Here is a 15,601-nt window from a genome sequence, read left to right as displayed (position 1 = left end):
GCCAGACTAACACGGCTACATTTCTATCACCAATCTGAAAATAGTCTACCAACTCCTAATGAGAAGAGTTTCTGGAAGTCAGCAAAATTTGATGTCTCTATCCCCCACAGAAGACTTGGAAATTAGAAATCTTTTTTGCACAGATGGGTGAGGCAGAAGCTGAAAGCTTGCAAAACTACTGGAGAGCTATGCCTTTGTCTTCTGCCTTCAGAGGATGCTAAAGGGCAATTTCTGAACAATTCTTAATATGGCGTACAGATTCTGAATGCCTTTGTCCTAATGAAATGGGAGCCAATATATTTTGGTCAGATCAAGAGCTGCCAGAAGCAAAGACATAAAGATTATAACATTTTCTTCAGCTGCCCCATTTCCTCGAAACAAAGGCTGTAACAATTCCCAATCATATGGATAGTCTTGAAGAAAAATGCAGGCCCTGAAAACCAGACTTCAGTAAGCACCTGTTTTTTACATTGGTAGTGTTTCTTGTAATTCTCTATAATGTTAAAAAGGGGGGGGGGAAGAGAGAGTGTAATTGTCCTTCCCTTCTCCTCTTAGGGCCTGATACTTAGGGCTAGGGCAGGGCGGGGAAATTTTTTCGAGTTGGGACTGCTGACTCTCAGAAAAATCAGTTAGGGGCCGCACACAAGTGAGAAACAAACAATAAAAAACCCCAACAACCCTCACTGGAGTGGCACCTGACTGAGAAACATCTCCCCACATTCCCTTTACACGCCAGAGACTTGGGAGGCCCTGGCTAGTAGGTTTTGTGTGCACCAGCCCCAAGGAGGGGGGGGGGGGGAAGAGGTGGAGCTCCTTGTTGCTGCTCATTGCTGGGGGTGGGGGAAGAGCCCTAAGTGTTGGGGGCCAGACTAAGCAAGCCAGAAGCCGCATCCGGCCCCCTGGACTTTAAGTTCCACACTCCTGGGCTAGGTATTCATTTGCAACATGGGAATGCATTCCTGTTTTGCATGTGTCTGCTCACCTGGCTGGCATTCACAAATTCAGACGTGCATGTGCAAAAGAGCTAGATTTCAAATCTGCAGTAGGTTAGGAGATGCACCATGTAACTCTCCAAGGATTACATTTTGATTAAAATAACATCCATCCATACTGTACAATAGGAGTGGTAAAAATGGTTAAAGGGGGGGGGGGGAGAAAATCCTGTTGGGTGTTAAGTCAGGCCAAAAGCAAGTAAGTTTTTCCCCTTGCTGGGTAGAGAAGTAAATACCACAGAGAGTAACATGCATAGTATTTTTGTACTAGTCTTTCTAAAGAGACAGTAAGATGTGCCACTATGAAATTCTGCATCTTGTCAGTTAGGCGCTGATGCAGCTTATTCAGTGTGACTTGAATAAAAGTAACTGATTTAAAATGTGCTACTTTATTCACGTACTCTGAGGTAAGGAAACTGATGTTGAAGCTTCTATACCTTTTAATTTTAGCTCTGTTGTGTGAATCCTTGGATAAGTTGAATTACACTGTGAAGATACAAAATTATTTCTGCTGTTACAACTGGCAGCTAATGTAGATCAATACAGAAGGGCAAGCTAGCTAATCCTGGCAGCTATCTTCTTCGGTGTTATATGCATGCAGTTATATATCAGGTTATAGCACTAGGAAGACCACAAGAATAGAACAATAAATGAACAGTTTGAGAGAGGAGTTGATACCCCCCAAGTAAACTTGTTGCTAGGCAGAGTGTTTATAATTTTGGTATGGACAGGTTCCTGGCCCCCGGATCCCAATTTCTACCAGGATGGAGAATTTTCCATGGACTTCAAGCTCTGTGAAAGTAGACCTGCCTGTCCACTTTTATTCTTTCAGGGAGTCAACAAAGTAGCTCAAGGAGAGCAAGTAGCTATGTCTGCCTTTCAAAAAGTCCTTGATGGGTGCCACACAAACTTCTTGTTGAAGGCGTTCATGTACACATGATGTACAAGGTCAACTTCCATCATGGCTTAGGAACTTGCTGCAGAACAGAGAGAATAAAAGGTCAGGCTTCTGCATGAAAAGAGGTTAAGTATAAAGTATCTAAGCTTTGTCATCTAAGAAAAGGTTTTTAGTGTATTGAATGAGATGGAAGAAGTTGTGAATAGTGAGGTGGGAAAATCCTGCAGATGAGACAATTTTGGGTGAGCCCTAGCTAAAGGATAAGGTATTTCAAAATGGTTCTCAGTCTCTTAAGCATTTAGACAACACAGTGGCAAGATTATTGTGCTTGTCTATGCTGAACCATAAGAGTCGTTCACATTTTTCCTTTCTGTTGATGGGTGGTATGTGTGAGAAACTTGTCATTGCAGAAGGATCAATGTGGCACAGCAGTCATCAAATGAGAAGTTAGGTTTTGTTGTGGAGGCATCTCTAGCAACTCCATGTAGTTTTTTTCCACATAAAGCAAGGCTTCAACCCTTTATGTATGTCTCCTCTCTCAAACTACTGCGCTGACTCTTAACTTCTCAGAAAATTTCATTCTGTATTCAAAGTTGAAAAATCTTAAAACAACAAATGGTCTATAGTGGCACTTTAAAGATTAGCAAAACATGTAGATGGTATCATGAGCTTTCGAGGGCAAAACCCAGTTGAAAGTTGCTAATCGGTTCATGAGTTAAAACTAAGTAGGTCCCTCAAGAAGCTTAGTGCCTACTATTAGCCTGTTTTGTGCCCAGTAATCTCAATAATGGAAAACACTCTTCAAACTTCCCTTACAGTTAAAACTGGCTAAAGCTTTGTTCATGTCCTACACTTGAGTATTTGTTAAGGATAAGTGGGCAGTTTTCATTCTCTGTAGTGGTAGAAGGATGGAATTGTGTACTACCAGGGATCACATGTAGAGTTGCTCTTTCAGTGTGGCCAGCAGCTCCCGTTGTTCTCAGTGGGGTTGAAGCCTGGGCTGCAAAAGGGGTCTCCATTCTCAACCAGAGCAAGTGTCCCTGTTTTATGGCATATGGGGCCACTATCATTTCTAAGCAACTGTAGCTTTAGCCCTATTGAGGACAAAGAGATGGGGCTTTAACTGGTAGCTGCAGCCTGTTCTGCCTAAATGACAGGGGGCCCATATTACAAGCTGCTTAATGTTCCCTCCACTTAGAAGTCACCCCCTTTTCTTATGGTGTTTTTGGACTCTGGTAGAAAGAACCATTATTCCTGAAGGGGACTCTGTTTTATTTTGTTCCTATGGTTTGGGAGAAATTCTTGGTAGTGTTGGCATACTGAACCATAACTGCCTTAGTGAGATTTCCCATTCCTTCATAGCAGCATAGTACAGTAAAACTCCGGTGGTCCGGCATCCAGTGGTCCGGCACGTCTGATGGTCCGGCCTTGTTACAGCCTTTGTTTCGAGGAAATGGGGCAGCTGAAACTCCCTTGTGAGTTTCAGCAGCAGCCTGTCACCTGCGGATCTACCCGTTCCCAACGCCTCCCTCCGCCTTAGGCAGTGGAGAGGAAAGGTAGATTGCGAGCCTGTTGCCAGAGCAGTGTAATTGACTAGAACTTCTTGAAACAGCTGCCTGCCTCTCCCTCCCTCTCTGGTTCTGCTGCTTGCAGGCTTTGCCTCCCCACAGCAGGAGGGAGGGTTTGGCACACCCCCGCACCCTCCCCCCGCCGACTCCTACCTTCCCCTGCCCCCCCTCCTACAGGCAGTAGAGAGGAAAGGTAGATTGAGAGCCTGTTGGCTGTGGATCTAGCCTGGGGCAGTGAAATTGACTAGAACTTCCCGAAAGCAGCTGCCTGCCTCTTGCCCACTCTCCGGTTCTACCCCTTGCAGGCTTTGCCTCCCTGCAACAGGAGGGAGGGTTCAGCACCCCCCCGCCCCAGGCAGTAGAGAGGAAAGGTAGATTGAGAGCCTGTTGATCCAGCAGCGGCAGTGTAATTGACTAGAACTTCTCGAAATGGCTGCCTGCGTCTCTGCTTCCGCAGCTCGCAGGCTTTGCCTTCTTCTAAAATGGCGGAGGGTTCGGCCCTTGTGGTGCTGTTCCCCTCCGACGAGACCCACCCCTGCCAGAGTACCTCCGGATAGTCCAGCATTTCTGATAATCCGGCAACACCTGGGTCCCAAAGGTGCCGGATTATCGGAAGTCTACTGTAATAGAGTAAGGAAATAGCAAGTTATGTACAGAGAACTTACCTGCTTTTTGAACTTGTGTCCTACAAAAGACAAGCCACATAATCTTTTATAATCTAGCTGCTGCAGAGACACTTTAAAAGTATGCAGATATAACTTTAAATATATGTATACCTACAAAATTTAAGTAAAATATTTTGAGTGTTGCATGCACTTCAGCTAACATATTAGACTAAACTTCATCAATACCCTCTTAAGACTTCATCCTTCACAAAAAATTGCAAATTGGTAGTTTTGGGGATGAACTGTAAAAATCCCATAACAGACTGTGTTTAAACTTAAGTTACAAACAATTTCACTTTAAAGTGCAGTTCTAGTCTGAAAAAATTCTTGGATTGTCACTGGGGGAGACAATACAGGTTCCGTGTTTCTTTCAATTACTTTGAGTAATCATGCCCACTTTTTAAAAACAAAAGCATATATTTTGAACTACCAGTCATGCAAACTCAACCTGACATATGAGAGTCCAGCTTGTGGTATGCAATAATAAATTATGCAGTGCAAATTCTTCCCTCCATTATACCTGTGCAACCTCAGTATCTTTACTGGACTTGTGCCAGTATAGTTTATGGCACAGTTTAATCTTGTATTGGAAATTTAGCAATTGTATTGGTGCGTGAATGAACAGAATCTTGCACTCATAGCTCTAATGGTTCTGCTGTATGAACAGGAGAAAAATGTAGTTTTATTACTGTAAAACAAGTGGTTATGATGCCAAATGTTTGTAGGGAGCAGACCCGTCCAGTGAACATGTTGGTTGTTAAATATTAGGGCTGTCAATTGACCTGCGTTATTAACATGTTAATCTCAGGTGTCAATGCTGCACTGCCTCTTTGAAGTGCCATTCCGGCACTTCAAACAGGCTTTGCAACGGTGGAGCTGGTGATCAGCTGGAGTCCCCAGTTGATCCCTGGCTCCTAATGTGCTGCCCCTTTAAAGTGAAAAAACGGCACTTCGAAGGGGTAGCTCAAGCAGAGCCAGGGTCAGCGGGAGTCCCCCAGCTCCTCTTGAGCTGCCCCTTGGAAATGCTGCAGCAGTGCTTCTGAGGGGCAGTGCTGCATGGAGTCGAGTCAGCTGGGAATTCCAGCAGATCCCAGGCTCCATGCAGTACTGCCCTGTTGAGGGAGTTGCATGCAATTAATCGTGATTACAATTTTTAATTGCTTGACATCCCTATTAAATATTTAATATATATCTGAACTTTAAAACTAAATAATTGGAAAAAATAGTTCTTCCCTTACTTCAGACCTAATTTCAGTCCTGTTTCTCTATGGAAATTGAGGATGGTGATGTTACCTGTTCAAGGACTGTATAAAATCTCTATTCCCTGCATTATTTGTGCTTGAAATCTTGCATTTGGGCACTTCAGGTTGTAATGACTGACATTCCACAGTTGTAAAAGGTCACTTTTAAAGTGTATGTAGATTGCATAGGTGTGACGTCAACTTTGAAATCTCAAATTGAAGAACTTAAACTTGTTCACGTGCATTTAAATTTCACAGTCTCTTTATCTGCCATTCAAAGAAGAATAGCAGCATGGTAGATTCGAAGTTGCTACTTCAAAAGAAATTATCCTGAATGTCAGTACTGATATATTAGTAGAGTGCACATCCTGTGGGGAATGGTGTAAGATCTAGAGCAATAGCAAAACTGAAAGAATAGGGGAGAGGAGAATGGGATTTAAGGATGTGCTTTTCGATTGCTTCCGAGGGGGAAGGAGAAGAGAAGTAATTCTTACCATGGTTTTTTTTTTTCAGAATGTTTAACATAATGGGATCCTGATCTGTTGGACTCCTGAGGCAATACCACAGTAGCCTGAATCTTTCTTCTAAGAGTTCTTCTTATAGACAAAGGGAGAGAAAGGGAGGGATCAGTTAGGCCTAGACCAGGGCTACTCAACATGTGGCCCACAGGCTGCGTGTGGCTCGTTGACAGCCTGCGGTGCAGTCTGGGTTTACGCAGAGCTCAATGTGCAGCCCGCGGGTGGGAGCCAAAACAAAAAAGTAGTCAATATAATGGTCTTCTTTTGATATGCATTTTAGTAGTTAAATTCCTAGACTGTCATTGCTCATTAAAAGTGCTGTCATAAGGGGTGAAAATTGGGTAAATATTGCATTTTATTATCAGCAGAACTGACTTAATGGGGTCTGAGTGTTGTGTACTCTTGCCTTAATTTTTGTATTCATGCATGTCGGTGTGAAAGAAGCTACTTGCATATATATGCAACCACACTTAAGCTGCGGCCCTCGGCATTTGCTGTATCATTGTGGCCCCCAGGGCTTCCAAAGTTGAGTAGCCCTGGTCTAGAGCAATGGTTAGCTGAGAATTCTGTTTGCCAGAGGTTTGAGATGTAGATTTTGAAGAGATTGTTGTGCCCATTAGTTCTATAATTTTCCCATTTTAAATTTTGGTACTGGATTCTTTCTGCAGAGTGTATAAACTAAAACGGGAAAGGTGGAACCTAAATCACTGGCTGCTCACAAGTTTCACTTTATCCTTGTCCTATAAGGATGTTAAGTATGAGGGGATGGCACTCTTTTGGAAGACACCGTATGAAAAGAATGTAGTATGATATAGCCTTATCCTTCGCACGTGATTTTTGTAACACTAGTGATGGTTTAAATACAAAGTCAGTTCCAAAATGTTTGTCTAACAAGAGTACAGGCAGTCCCCGGGTTACGTACAAGATAGGGACTGTAGATTTGTTCTTAAGTTGAATCTGTATGTAAGTCGGAACTGGCGTCCAGATTCAGCGGCTGCTGAAACTGACCGCCAGTTCTGACTTACATACAGAATCAACTTAAGAACCCCAGGGTCCCCAAGTCAGCTGCTGCTGAAACTGATCAGCAGCTGATTCCAGGAAGCCCGGGGCAGAGCAACTCTGCCTCGGGCTTCCTGTAGTCAGCGCTGGTCAGTTTCAGCAGAAGCTGACTTGGGGACGCCTGGGGCAGAGCAGCTGGGGTGCTGCTGGGTTGCTCCAGTAGTGCCGCTCCTCGGTGCTACTGGACCAACCCAGCAGCACCCCGTCTGCTCTGCCCCAGGCGTCCTGATTCAGCCACTGCTGGTCAGTTTCAGCAGCGGCTGAATCAGGACCTGGGGCAGAGCAGCTGGGGTGCTGCCGGGTTGGTCCAGTAGTGCCCAGAGCAGCGCTGCAGGACCAATCGGCAGCGCCCCAGCTGCTCTGCCCCAGGGTCCAAAACAAAAGCCTGGTCTGCTGGGGAGGGAGGGCACACTAGCTGCGCCCCCTCCCCCTCAGCAGACCAGGGACACGGGGAGCAGAGCCGCAGCGGGGTGCCGCGCCTCTGAGGCTTTGCTCTGGCAAAGCCTCAGAAGCGCGGGAACCCGCCCGGTGCCCCTGGTCTGCTGGAGACGGTCTCCAGCAGACCAGGGGCACCGGAGCAGCTTACGAACGGGGCTTTCTCGCCCCGGAGCTCGCAGGTAGCAATCCGCCACCTCGACCTCCGTGGCAAGAGAGCCCCGTTCGTAAGTGCGGATCCGACGTAAGTGCGGATCTGCGTAAGTCGGGGACTGCCTGTACATCCTTAACACACTGGAGTAGGGGCAGCCTGCTGAAGCAAGGGGTGAATGTTCCAGGAACCATTAAGAAAGGCACAAGAAAACAAGAACAGATCTGTAGTAGGGAAAACTTTAAAAAAGGGTTGGGGTGCTACATAGAGAAACTAAAACCTTAAGATAGGGGGAAAGTACCACCAGGAAGAGGAAACACTAGTAATTTATCTAGAATAAATGGGGGGAAATACTTGGTTTTGTCTACATTCTTTTCTGGATATTATGTGACCTACTTAATATATATTTTAAAGAATATGAGCAAAAATATAATGAATTGACTAGCCTTCATGCCGTGCATATTTAAATTAGTTTTTTTACCCTCGTATCTACAAAGGGTAAAAGTATGCTTCATTCGAAGAACTCAAGGAGCAGAACATTGATGACATTTACCATTAATGCCCACTAAGAGTCTTATTCTCACCTTGATGCACAAAAGTACAATAGCTACCATTAGTATTAATGGGAATTGTTAATCCACCAAAGTGAGAGTATATTGCTAAAGCACCAATGAACAGTGCATGTGTGCGTTCTCATTCTTAATCTAAATAAGACTTAACTGGTTCTGAAAAAATAGCCCCCTCTTCCATTCCCTTTGGAAGTACCAGTAAGGATTAATTCACATTCTGGAATGACTAGCTGAAACAATGCTACAACATTTAAATTATTATATTTTGCCAGAAGCGTTGAAATATAGTTCCTATGGTTTTCTTAAGTAGATGGTAAAAATGGATATGTGTATCCTAATTGCATAGCATTTTGACTTACAAACCATTTTCTTACTGAGCAAAAATTTTTTGTGGGTTTTTTTTTTTCCTTGGGTATAAACTGGCAGTTTCAAATCATATGTATCTAAAACCCAGGTTGTTGGGTTTTTTTTTTTTTTTTTTAAATTAGGCAGTGAGGATAGGAAGCCAAATAGAGGAACTGGATGTAGGGTTGCCAGGTGTCCGGTATTGACGCCTCCTGTCTGGTTTAAAAAAAACAGAAAATACTGGACACCTAAAATGTCCGGTATTTTCTGAATTTTTTTCCCGCCTCCTTCCCCTCCCGGTCTCTCCCCCCCCGGCCAGAAGGCAAAAATACCGGACACTTGGCAACCCTACACACTCATCAACCGGGTCCAGCCCTCTTAACCCTCCCCACCCCCACCCCCAACCCCCACTTACCTGGTTTCGCAGGGGAACTCTCTTCTGGCTTGGAGCAGGAAAACAAGATGGCCGACAGCAAAAAAGCTTCAAAGGCATTTCTTAAAGGGGCCATGCTGGTTTTAATATATTTTTTTTCTCCACTCTTGGGGTTCTTTGTTTCTCAACAACTTTGGTCTCCCCCCTCCTTTTTCTCATCAGAATTTTTTCTCTGGTGTGTGAATTTTTGGGGGGGCAGAAGGGGGGGGGTGTTTGGCATGTTTGGTAAAACCATCTGGCAACCCTAACTGGATGCTAAAGGGCTGTTAAGTAGTTGAATAGACAGATCTTAAGAAGCATACTACATTGGAGGGAAGACATGGTAATGGATTCTCTTGCAAGCAGAATCCTATGGAAAGCACTTACAACGATCAACTTTGAAAGAGAATTTCATACAATAGAGTTTTTTTCCAATAAGTTATTTGACCTAGGATAGGATTTTAACAGGGTCTAAAAGCTTGACCAGCTTTAATAAAGTTCTCTTTGCAGGACAGTAATAAGTACATCATGTCTAGTGACACTAGAGCACAACTGAGATTTCTTGAGAAGCTGGATCACATGGAAAAACAGAGAAAGGATGAAGAGGAACGAGAAATGCTTCTACGGGCAGCCAAGGTGAGGGAGTGTCTTGTTCTTGGTCACCCAGAAAAGTGACTGCCTTTTGAACACCAGACATTGAATGGCACCTGTCTCATATTTCTACATTAATTAATAATTTTTTTTATGTGAAAGTACATGCAGAAAAGGTATTCTTATTGGGGGGTTTGTTTCTTAGAGATGAATGTTTAGCTCACGTGAAGGCCATAGAGTAAATATCTGTTGCAATTTCCGCACATCTACACTCCTGTCCATTGTGTACTATACTTTTTTTGCCCTAATCTTCCAGAAATAATTGCAAGAACAAAGTGTACACAGGAAACATATTGTATGATTGTTGATACAGAAATAAACAAATCTTTAAAGAATACATTTGAAAGATTGTTATCAAAAGGCCATATTTTGGTACATACACATAAAACCAAAACAGTCATTTACTCTACATTCTTAATCTGATCTCCTGTCTTTGTTTCTGGATCTGGCTTGCTTGCTTGCCTGTCTCAGTACCTCAATGTGTTGCTTCCTCATATTTGTCCTCACTGTTTCTGCCAACGCTCCAGAGCTGTGATGCTTGGCAGGCTGTGTTGCAATCCAGTCAGTCCAATATGTGATCCACTTCTAGCCTGTGCTCTATTGGTTAAAATTATTGGTTGCGTATAAACAAAACGTGTAAATGCGGCACCTCTGTGTCCGCGCAGTCTTGGCTCAGTTTGTGTGTTTTTTAAACAGATAAGTCTGGGGCACATATTCTAGAATCACTTGGGTGTGTTTGGAATTTAGACTTACTAGGAGTCTCACTGTACTTAAACAAGAACAATTTCTTCTTCTCTACTTCCTGTCCTTTTAAGTGTCTGCGGCTGACATGAACAACATCATGCCTAGACTGGACCTGACTGACAGTGTTAGCATCATTTTTAGTTTGAGCTTCCTCCAGGCTAGAACAGAGGCAGCCAGGCCCACATGAAGAGGAGGGAGGCTAGGGGGAGGAGAGAAAAGCCAATCTGGATTGAGGCGTTCACCCCTGGAGCTAAGACGTTCAATCACAAGAGGGAATTGTCACTTATTAAATATTTAACGGATGCTGTGATGTTTAGATGCTAGTAATTTCAGTTAAATTTTTCTCTTACTTTAATAGAGTCGTTCCAATAAAGAAGATCCAGAACAGCTGCGATTAAAGCAGAAAGCAAAAGAGGTAGGACTTTCAAGTTACCATGTTTGCCTTTGTGTGTTGAGGGAAGGTTGGCAGCCCTCTCCTGGCAATTAGGTCAGGGTTTATTTTGCTGTTGCATACCATTTGTAGAGGCCTTGGGGAAGGACAGGAACTGCTACAGGCAAGGGCAGTACTTCAAATGAGGTCAATGAATTACGAGCTCTTTTTAACATTTAATTTTCATAGTTTAGGCCTGTCTAGAAATGGTTCTTTGTAAACTGCAACTATGCACTTAGTAAGAATATAATGTGGGATTAGAAAAAAAAGGAACTTTGAGATTTAGCATCTGGGACTGTACAATAGGCTACATTTTTCCAGGGTAATTGTTCGTTTTGTAAATCTGATACTGCTTATAATTCTTTGGCTGGGAGGCGGTACTGGGATTTAGTTTTAAATGGAAAACGCCTCTGGCTTTTAATTTTCTGGGCCCAGCAGTTTTCTGTTCTGGAATGGAGCCCTTGTTTCACACAGTTCATGTTTAGCTGCAGGGGTTTTAGTTTATAGCTTAGACTGGTTAAGCTTTTACTCCCAGAGGCCTCTGCATAGCAACTGTAGAAATCAACAAATAAGTTCATTTATGTCTGCAGCCTCCTCTCAGTAGCTGACTTTTTACATTTCCCAATATCCATTTCCTGACTCTTCTAGCCTGAGAGAAAAAAGCTCCACTAATTGGAGCTTATTTTAATTGAGCCTTAATATTGGATCTCACTGGAGTTGCCCCCACAGCTACTGGGAACAGAATGAAATGAAAGTACCTAAGGTTGGGGGAGGGGAGGGAGAGAGTGTGTGTGTGTGAAATTTTTCACTTGACCTACAGATTCTTTTCCCTGCTGAATAAATCATCAAGCCTGTTCACATTTCTGATTAAGGATCTGACAGCAGATGATAATAAAGACAATTGAGGTGTGAGACGTGTGATACAGAGCTGAAGAAATTGGTTTCTATAGTTACTTGACTGATTTCATGCAATTTTTAAGGATCTTTGTGCTAAATTAGAAGTGATTTTTTCTGAGCAACCTTTTTCTTTAACTGTGCCTTTTGAACTATGAAATTTGTTGTTGCTTAACATTGCTGCACTTGGCTCCTAGGTGCCAGCAGCACTAGCAGGTTATTTATGAATGCTTTAAAGGCCCTTATTGTTTGGATTAATGTAGGAGCTGAGGCAAAACAAATGGAAATCCAGTAAAATAGTCCTAAAATCAATGCTCTGGATTTTCACTAGAGTAGAAAGAGAAATGCATAAAATGAGAGAAGGGAGGGCAGACAGGAGAAATTTGCTGTCACAATGTGATTTTTTTTTCATATTGGATTACTGTAGACATAATTTAGAGGGGAATGTTAAATTTTCTTCATAAATTGATTCTTATGTCACTAAAATTGCAGCAGATGTATCTCTTCAACTGCTTGTGTGGTTGCATCCTGATTTCCATTATCTATCTTTTTGTAAATATCCAATAAAACACTGTGTGCTGCAAGTTTTTAGCAAGACTTTAATGCACCATTGCAAACTAGAAGTGCCTGTATGTGAGAGACTGATAGAGTTCCTGGCCATCTTTCCTCCAGTGTGTTGTACAAAAGCCTGAAAATCCTAAATTACAATAGGAAATAAAAATTGAAGACCTTGGATGATATTAGTCCTGAATATTTTGTTCAGTTCTTTTAAAATGACTTATTAATAAACCAACAAGAAGGCAACATGGTAAAGACACTCCACCTGTATTTAGTGCTCTGCCTTCCTTAATTTGAGCCATGTCCTTTAGACCTCTAGTTTGTATTATTTCAAACAGCCTTTGTACCATCTGTCCCATATTTCCATCAAATTTTTACACCCCACTGAATGCTACTCCTAATTATCTCTCCATCAAAAGAATCCAGGGATAGGTTTGCCATACCTCTTTGAATAATAGAGATCTTTCATCAGTGCAAGATTCTGGTTGCCTGCTGCTCTATCATTTCAATGTCCTTTTAAAGAATGAGGAAAGTAGAGCGCCACAAGATTCCAAATGCAGCTCATTAACTCAGCCTAATGAGCTAGGATATTTTTTTTTCTGGACAGATTCCATTCTAGGGCTTGCATTGAGCCCAAGTGCAACTAGTCAGTTCTGATGCTACTTTACTGAATGTTTGCATTTTTTTAATGCAGATGCAAATAGAATCTAAGAGCAAAGTGAAATCAACAAATATCTTATGGCTTACAGCTTTAATCCTGAATTATCACAAAAAGCTATTCTCTCCAAGACTGCTTTTGTTCCTGTCAAACCCTGTATGAAGCCTGACCCCAAACACCTGTGGGCAGTGTTCCCTCTAAGATTTTCCATCCTTGGGTGGGTTGAATTTTCTTTTGGGCAGGTTGAGATTTCTTATGTGCAATGCCAATATTGAGCTAGTGTGGATGTGCACCCACCACTACAAACAGATTGTAGATATAAATATATTAAATAGTCCACAGGTGTGGAAGAAAATATATTAAAACAAGGGATAATTAATAAGATGCAATGTTTGATAATTTTCTTTTTATTTGATTTCATATTAAATAAACACTACCTTTGGCTGAAGAAGTGGGTTATGTCCATGAAAGATCATTATACTATTTATATATATTTTTAGTCTATAAGACCGTTGTTGTTTTTTAAGTTATTTTAGTTTCAGAATAACACTACTACCCCTTGAGACCTTGGACCACATGTATCATCATCCTTTCTAACAGATTAATCTTTCAAAGATCTTGCAAATAAGATTTCATCCTACAAAACAACTAGCATCACACCTAGTACTTGCTACTTCTGACTCATAAGTGCTCAGAACTCTGCTAGATAGCAAAGATCTGGCCTTAATGCAATACAGTTGACCATGTATTAATTTGTAACACAGGATTTTAAAAAATCATTAAGTCCAGAGTTTTAGATATCAGCAACACTCAAAATTCTGTTAAAAGAATCCATTAACACAGGAGTGGGCAATATTTTTTGATGGGGGGCCACTCCTAGAATTTGGAAAGTGGTCAAGGGTGCGGGGGTCTGGGATGGAGGGTTGGGTGCAGAAGGGAGCTTGTGGTGAGGTATTGGGGTGAGGGATATGGGAGTGAGTTTGGGCAGAGTAAGGGATCATGGACTGGGGTGAGGAGGGGGTGCAGGCCTCGGGGGGTTGACTTGGACAGGAGTGCAGTAGGGATTGCAGGCATTTTGGCTGTAACCAGGGATAGCAGATTGGGATACAAGGTCTGAGAGGGAGTTGTGACCTGAGGAGGGATGTAGGAAGATATGCAGTGTCTGGGAAGGTGTATGGGTGCTGGAGTTGGGGTGCAGAAGGTTTGACTTACATGGGGTAGGAAGGAGAGGAAGGGAAGGGCTGAAGTGCCAGAATAGACTCTAGCTGGGAGACCTTACCTTAGCCAGGATCCCTGCCTTCTACCCCTGTATATGCTATGGGGAGTTGCAGGAGCCATGTTTATTGCTCTAAACTGAATGCTGTGAGTCTGGGGATGAGGCAGGAGGGCCACTTCACATGCTGTCCGTTCTGCAAACAGGCATCTGGTATTGGCTGGGGGCGGGAGCAGCATGAGAAGCCTGTGTCCACTCCCTCTAGGCTCTCAGCATTCACAAACACACATGTGGTCCTGCATCCAGCTTTCTGGAGTGCCAAGTGGGTGCTGGGCAGGCAGAGAGCTAGCTGGGGCTCTCATGGCTTGATCTGGCCCACAGATCATCTTTTGCCCGGCTTTGGGGTAGAGGCTGCAGCCAGCTTCTCCATTTGTAGCAAGCAGCAGCTGCTGCTCTTTCTGCTCCTCCGCAAGGGTGAGTGCCCCCACCTTCCCTTCCCCAGCCGATCAGCTGAGCTCCCTGCCTGTGCAGGGGAACTCTGAACCTCTGCGAGGGCTCAGGAAGGGTGTGCGCAGCTTACAGGGAACCTTGTCTGTGGGGCTTTGGAAGCCTGTGAGCAAGGATTCTGACTTTTCCAGACAGCCTTTCCAAAAAGATGAGGTCATGGTGGCTACCTAGAACTGTTTACAGCAGGGGAAATTCCTAAGTCGTTGGATCACAAGTAACAAAAAGTTGAATCATCTATTATAAGATGGCTTGCAGGGAAAAAACCCTATTGCACTGAAAACCTTCAACATCCCTTCTAAGAAATGTTTCCTCAAGAGTAGAGTGCAAAGGATCAGCAGGGTGAGGATGGGTCGCAAACAGTCCTTACAATAGTTCTCCAGAGTTTCAGCTTTCAATTAGAGCAACTTTTTTTTTTTGAGCTGTTGTGGTGGCAGGAGAGATCCTTAAAATTAGGATCTTTAAATAGTGTTTTCAGAAAACATGAAACAGTTAGCACTGACATGTACTGCCCTATTAATTTCAAAGGGAAAAGCTAACTTAGATGTTGGTGATTTTTTTTTAAATGTTAAGTGTTTTAATTACTTACTGCTCATTCAAGCATGGAAGAAAGGATCACACCACAAAGAGCTACAAAATAGAAGTGAAAGGGCTTGTAAAAATACAACTCCGTTTCCTTCCGTTAAAGGTCCAAAGGTGGGTGGTAGGTCTCTAATACAGTGGTGGGCAATCCACGGCCCATCGGCCCCATGCAACTGTCAGAGTTCTGTGTGTGACCGATAAGACACATTTTTTACAATTTCCCATGCACAGAGTTGCCAGTTTCCACTGATTTCCATCCATGTTTTTTTTCTACCAGTATTAAAGTGACACACACCTAAATCAAAGGCATGTGAATTGAGATGCGTGCCGATAGCACACACCATTGACTGAGAGCCGTTTGCATCCAATCAAATCACTTCTGTTCAGTCCGCAAATCCCACAAACACAGTTAGCAAAACTATGCTATTCCAGGAGACCATCTTGATTACGACTGTCTTGCAGCCCATTGAAATGGAGAGCCACTCATGCCCATTGCTGCTCTAACACAAGGGAT

General features: G+C 43.1%; 1 protein-coding gene across 4 annotated transcripts in view; it reads left to right on the top strand.

Moving 5' to 3' along the window:
- TAF4B (TATA-box binding protein associated factor 4b) overlaps positions 1-15,601 on the top strand; it is a 121,043-nt gene that overhangs the window by 53,721 nt on the left and 51,721 nt on the right. For 3 of the 4 annotated variants that reach the window (XR_012901517.1, XM_075920812.1, XM_075920813.1), the window contains exons 12-13: positions 9,364-9,489; positions 10,607-10,663. Coding sequence is in view for 3 of the 4 variants with exons in the window: in XM_075920812.1 (XP_075776927.1) it covers positions 9,364-9,489; positions 10,607-10,663 (183 nt within the window). In the remaining variant the exon portion in view is untranslated. Of the gene's footprint in view, positions 1-1,824; positions 3,312-9,363; positions 9,490-10,606; positions 10,664-15,601 lie in introns of those variants that run through there. The other variant, XM_075920814.1, reaches the window with a different exon arrangement.

The sequence above is a fragment of the Pelodiscus sinensis genome, chromosome 2 (assembly GCF_049634645.1).
Source record: "Pelodiscus sinensis isolate JC-2024 chromosome 2, ASM4963464v1, whole genome shotgun sequence".
NCBI lineage: Eukaryota > Metazoa > Chordata > Testudines > Trionychidae > Pelodiscus > Pelodiscus sinensis.
Note: the sequence above shows the minus strand (reverse complement) of the source record. Positions and strands in the feature narration are given on the sequence as shown.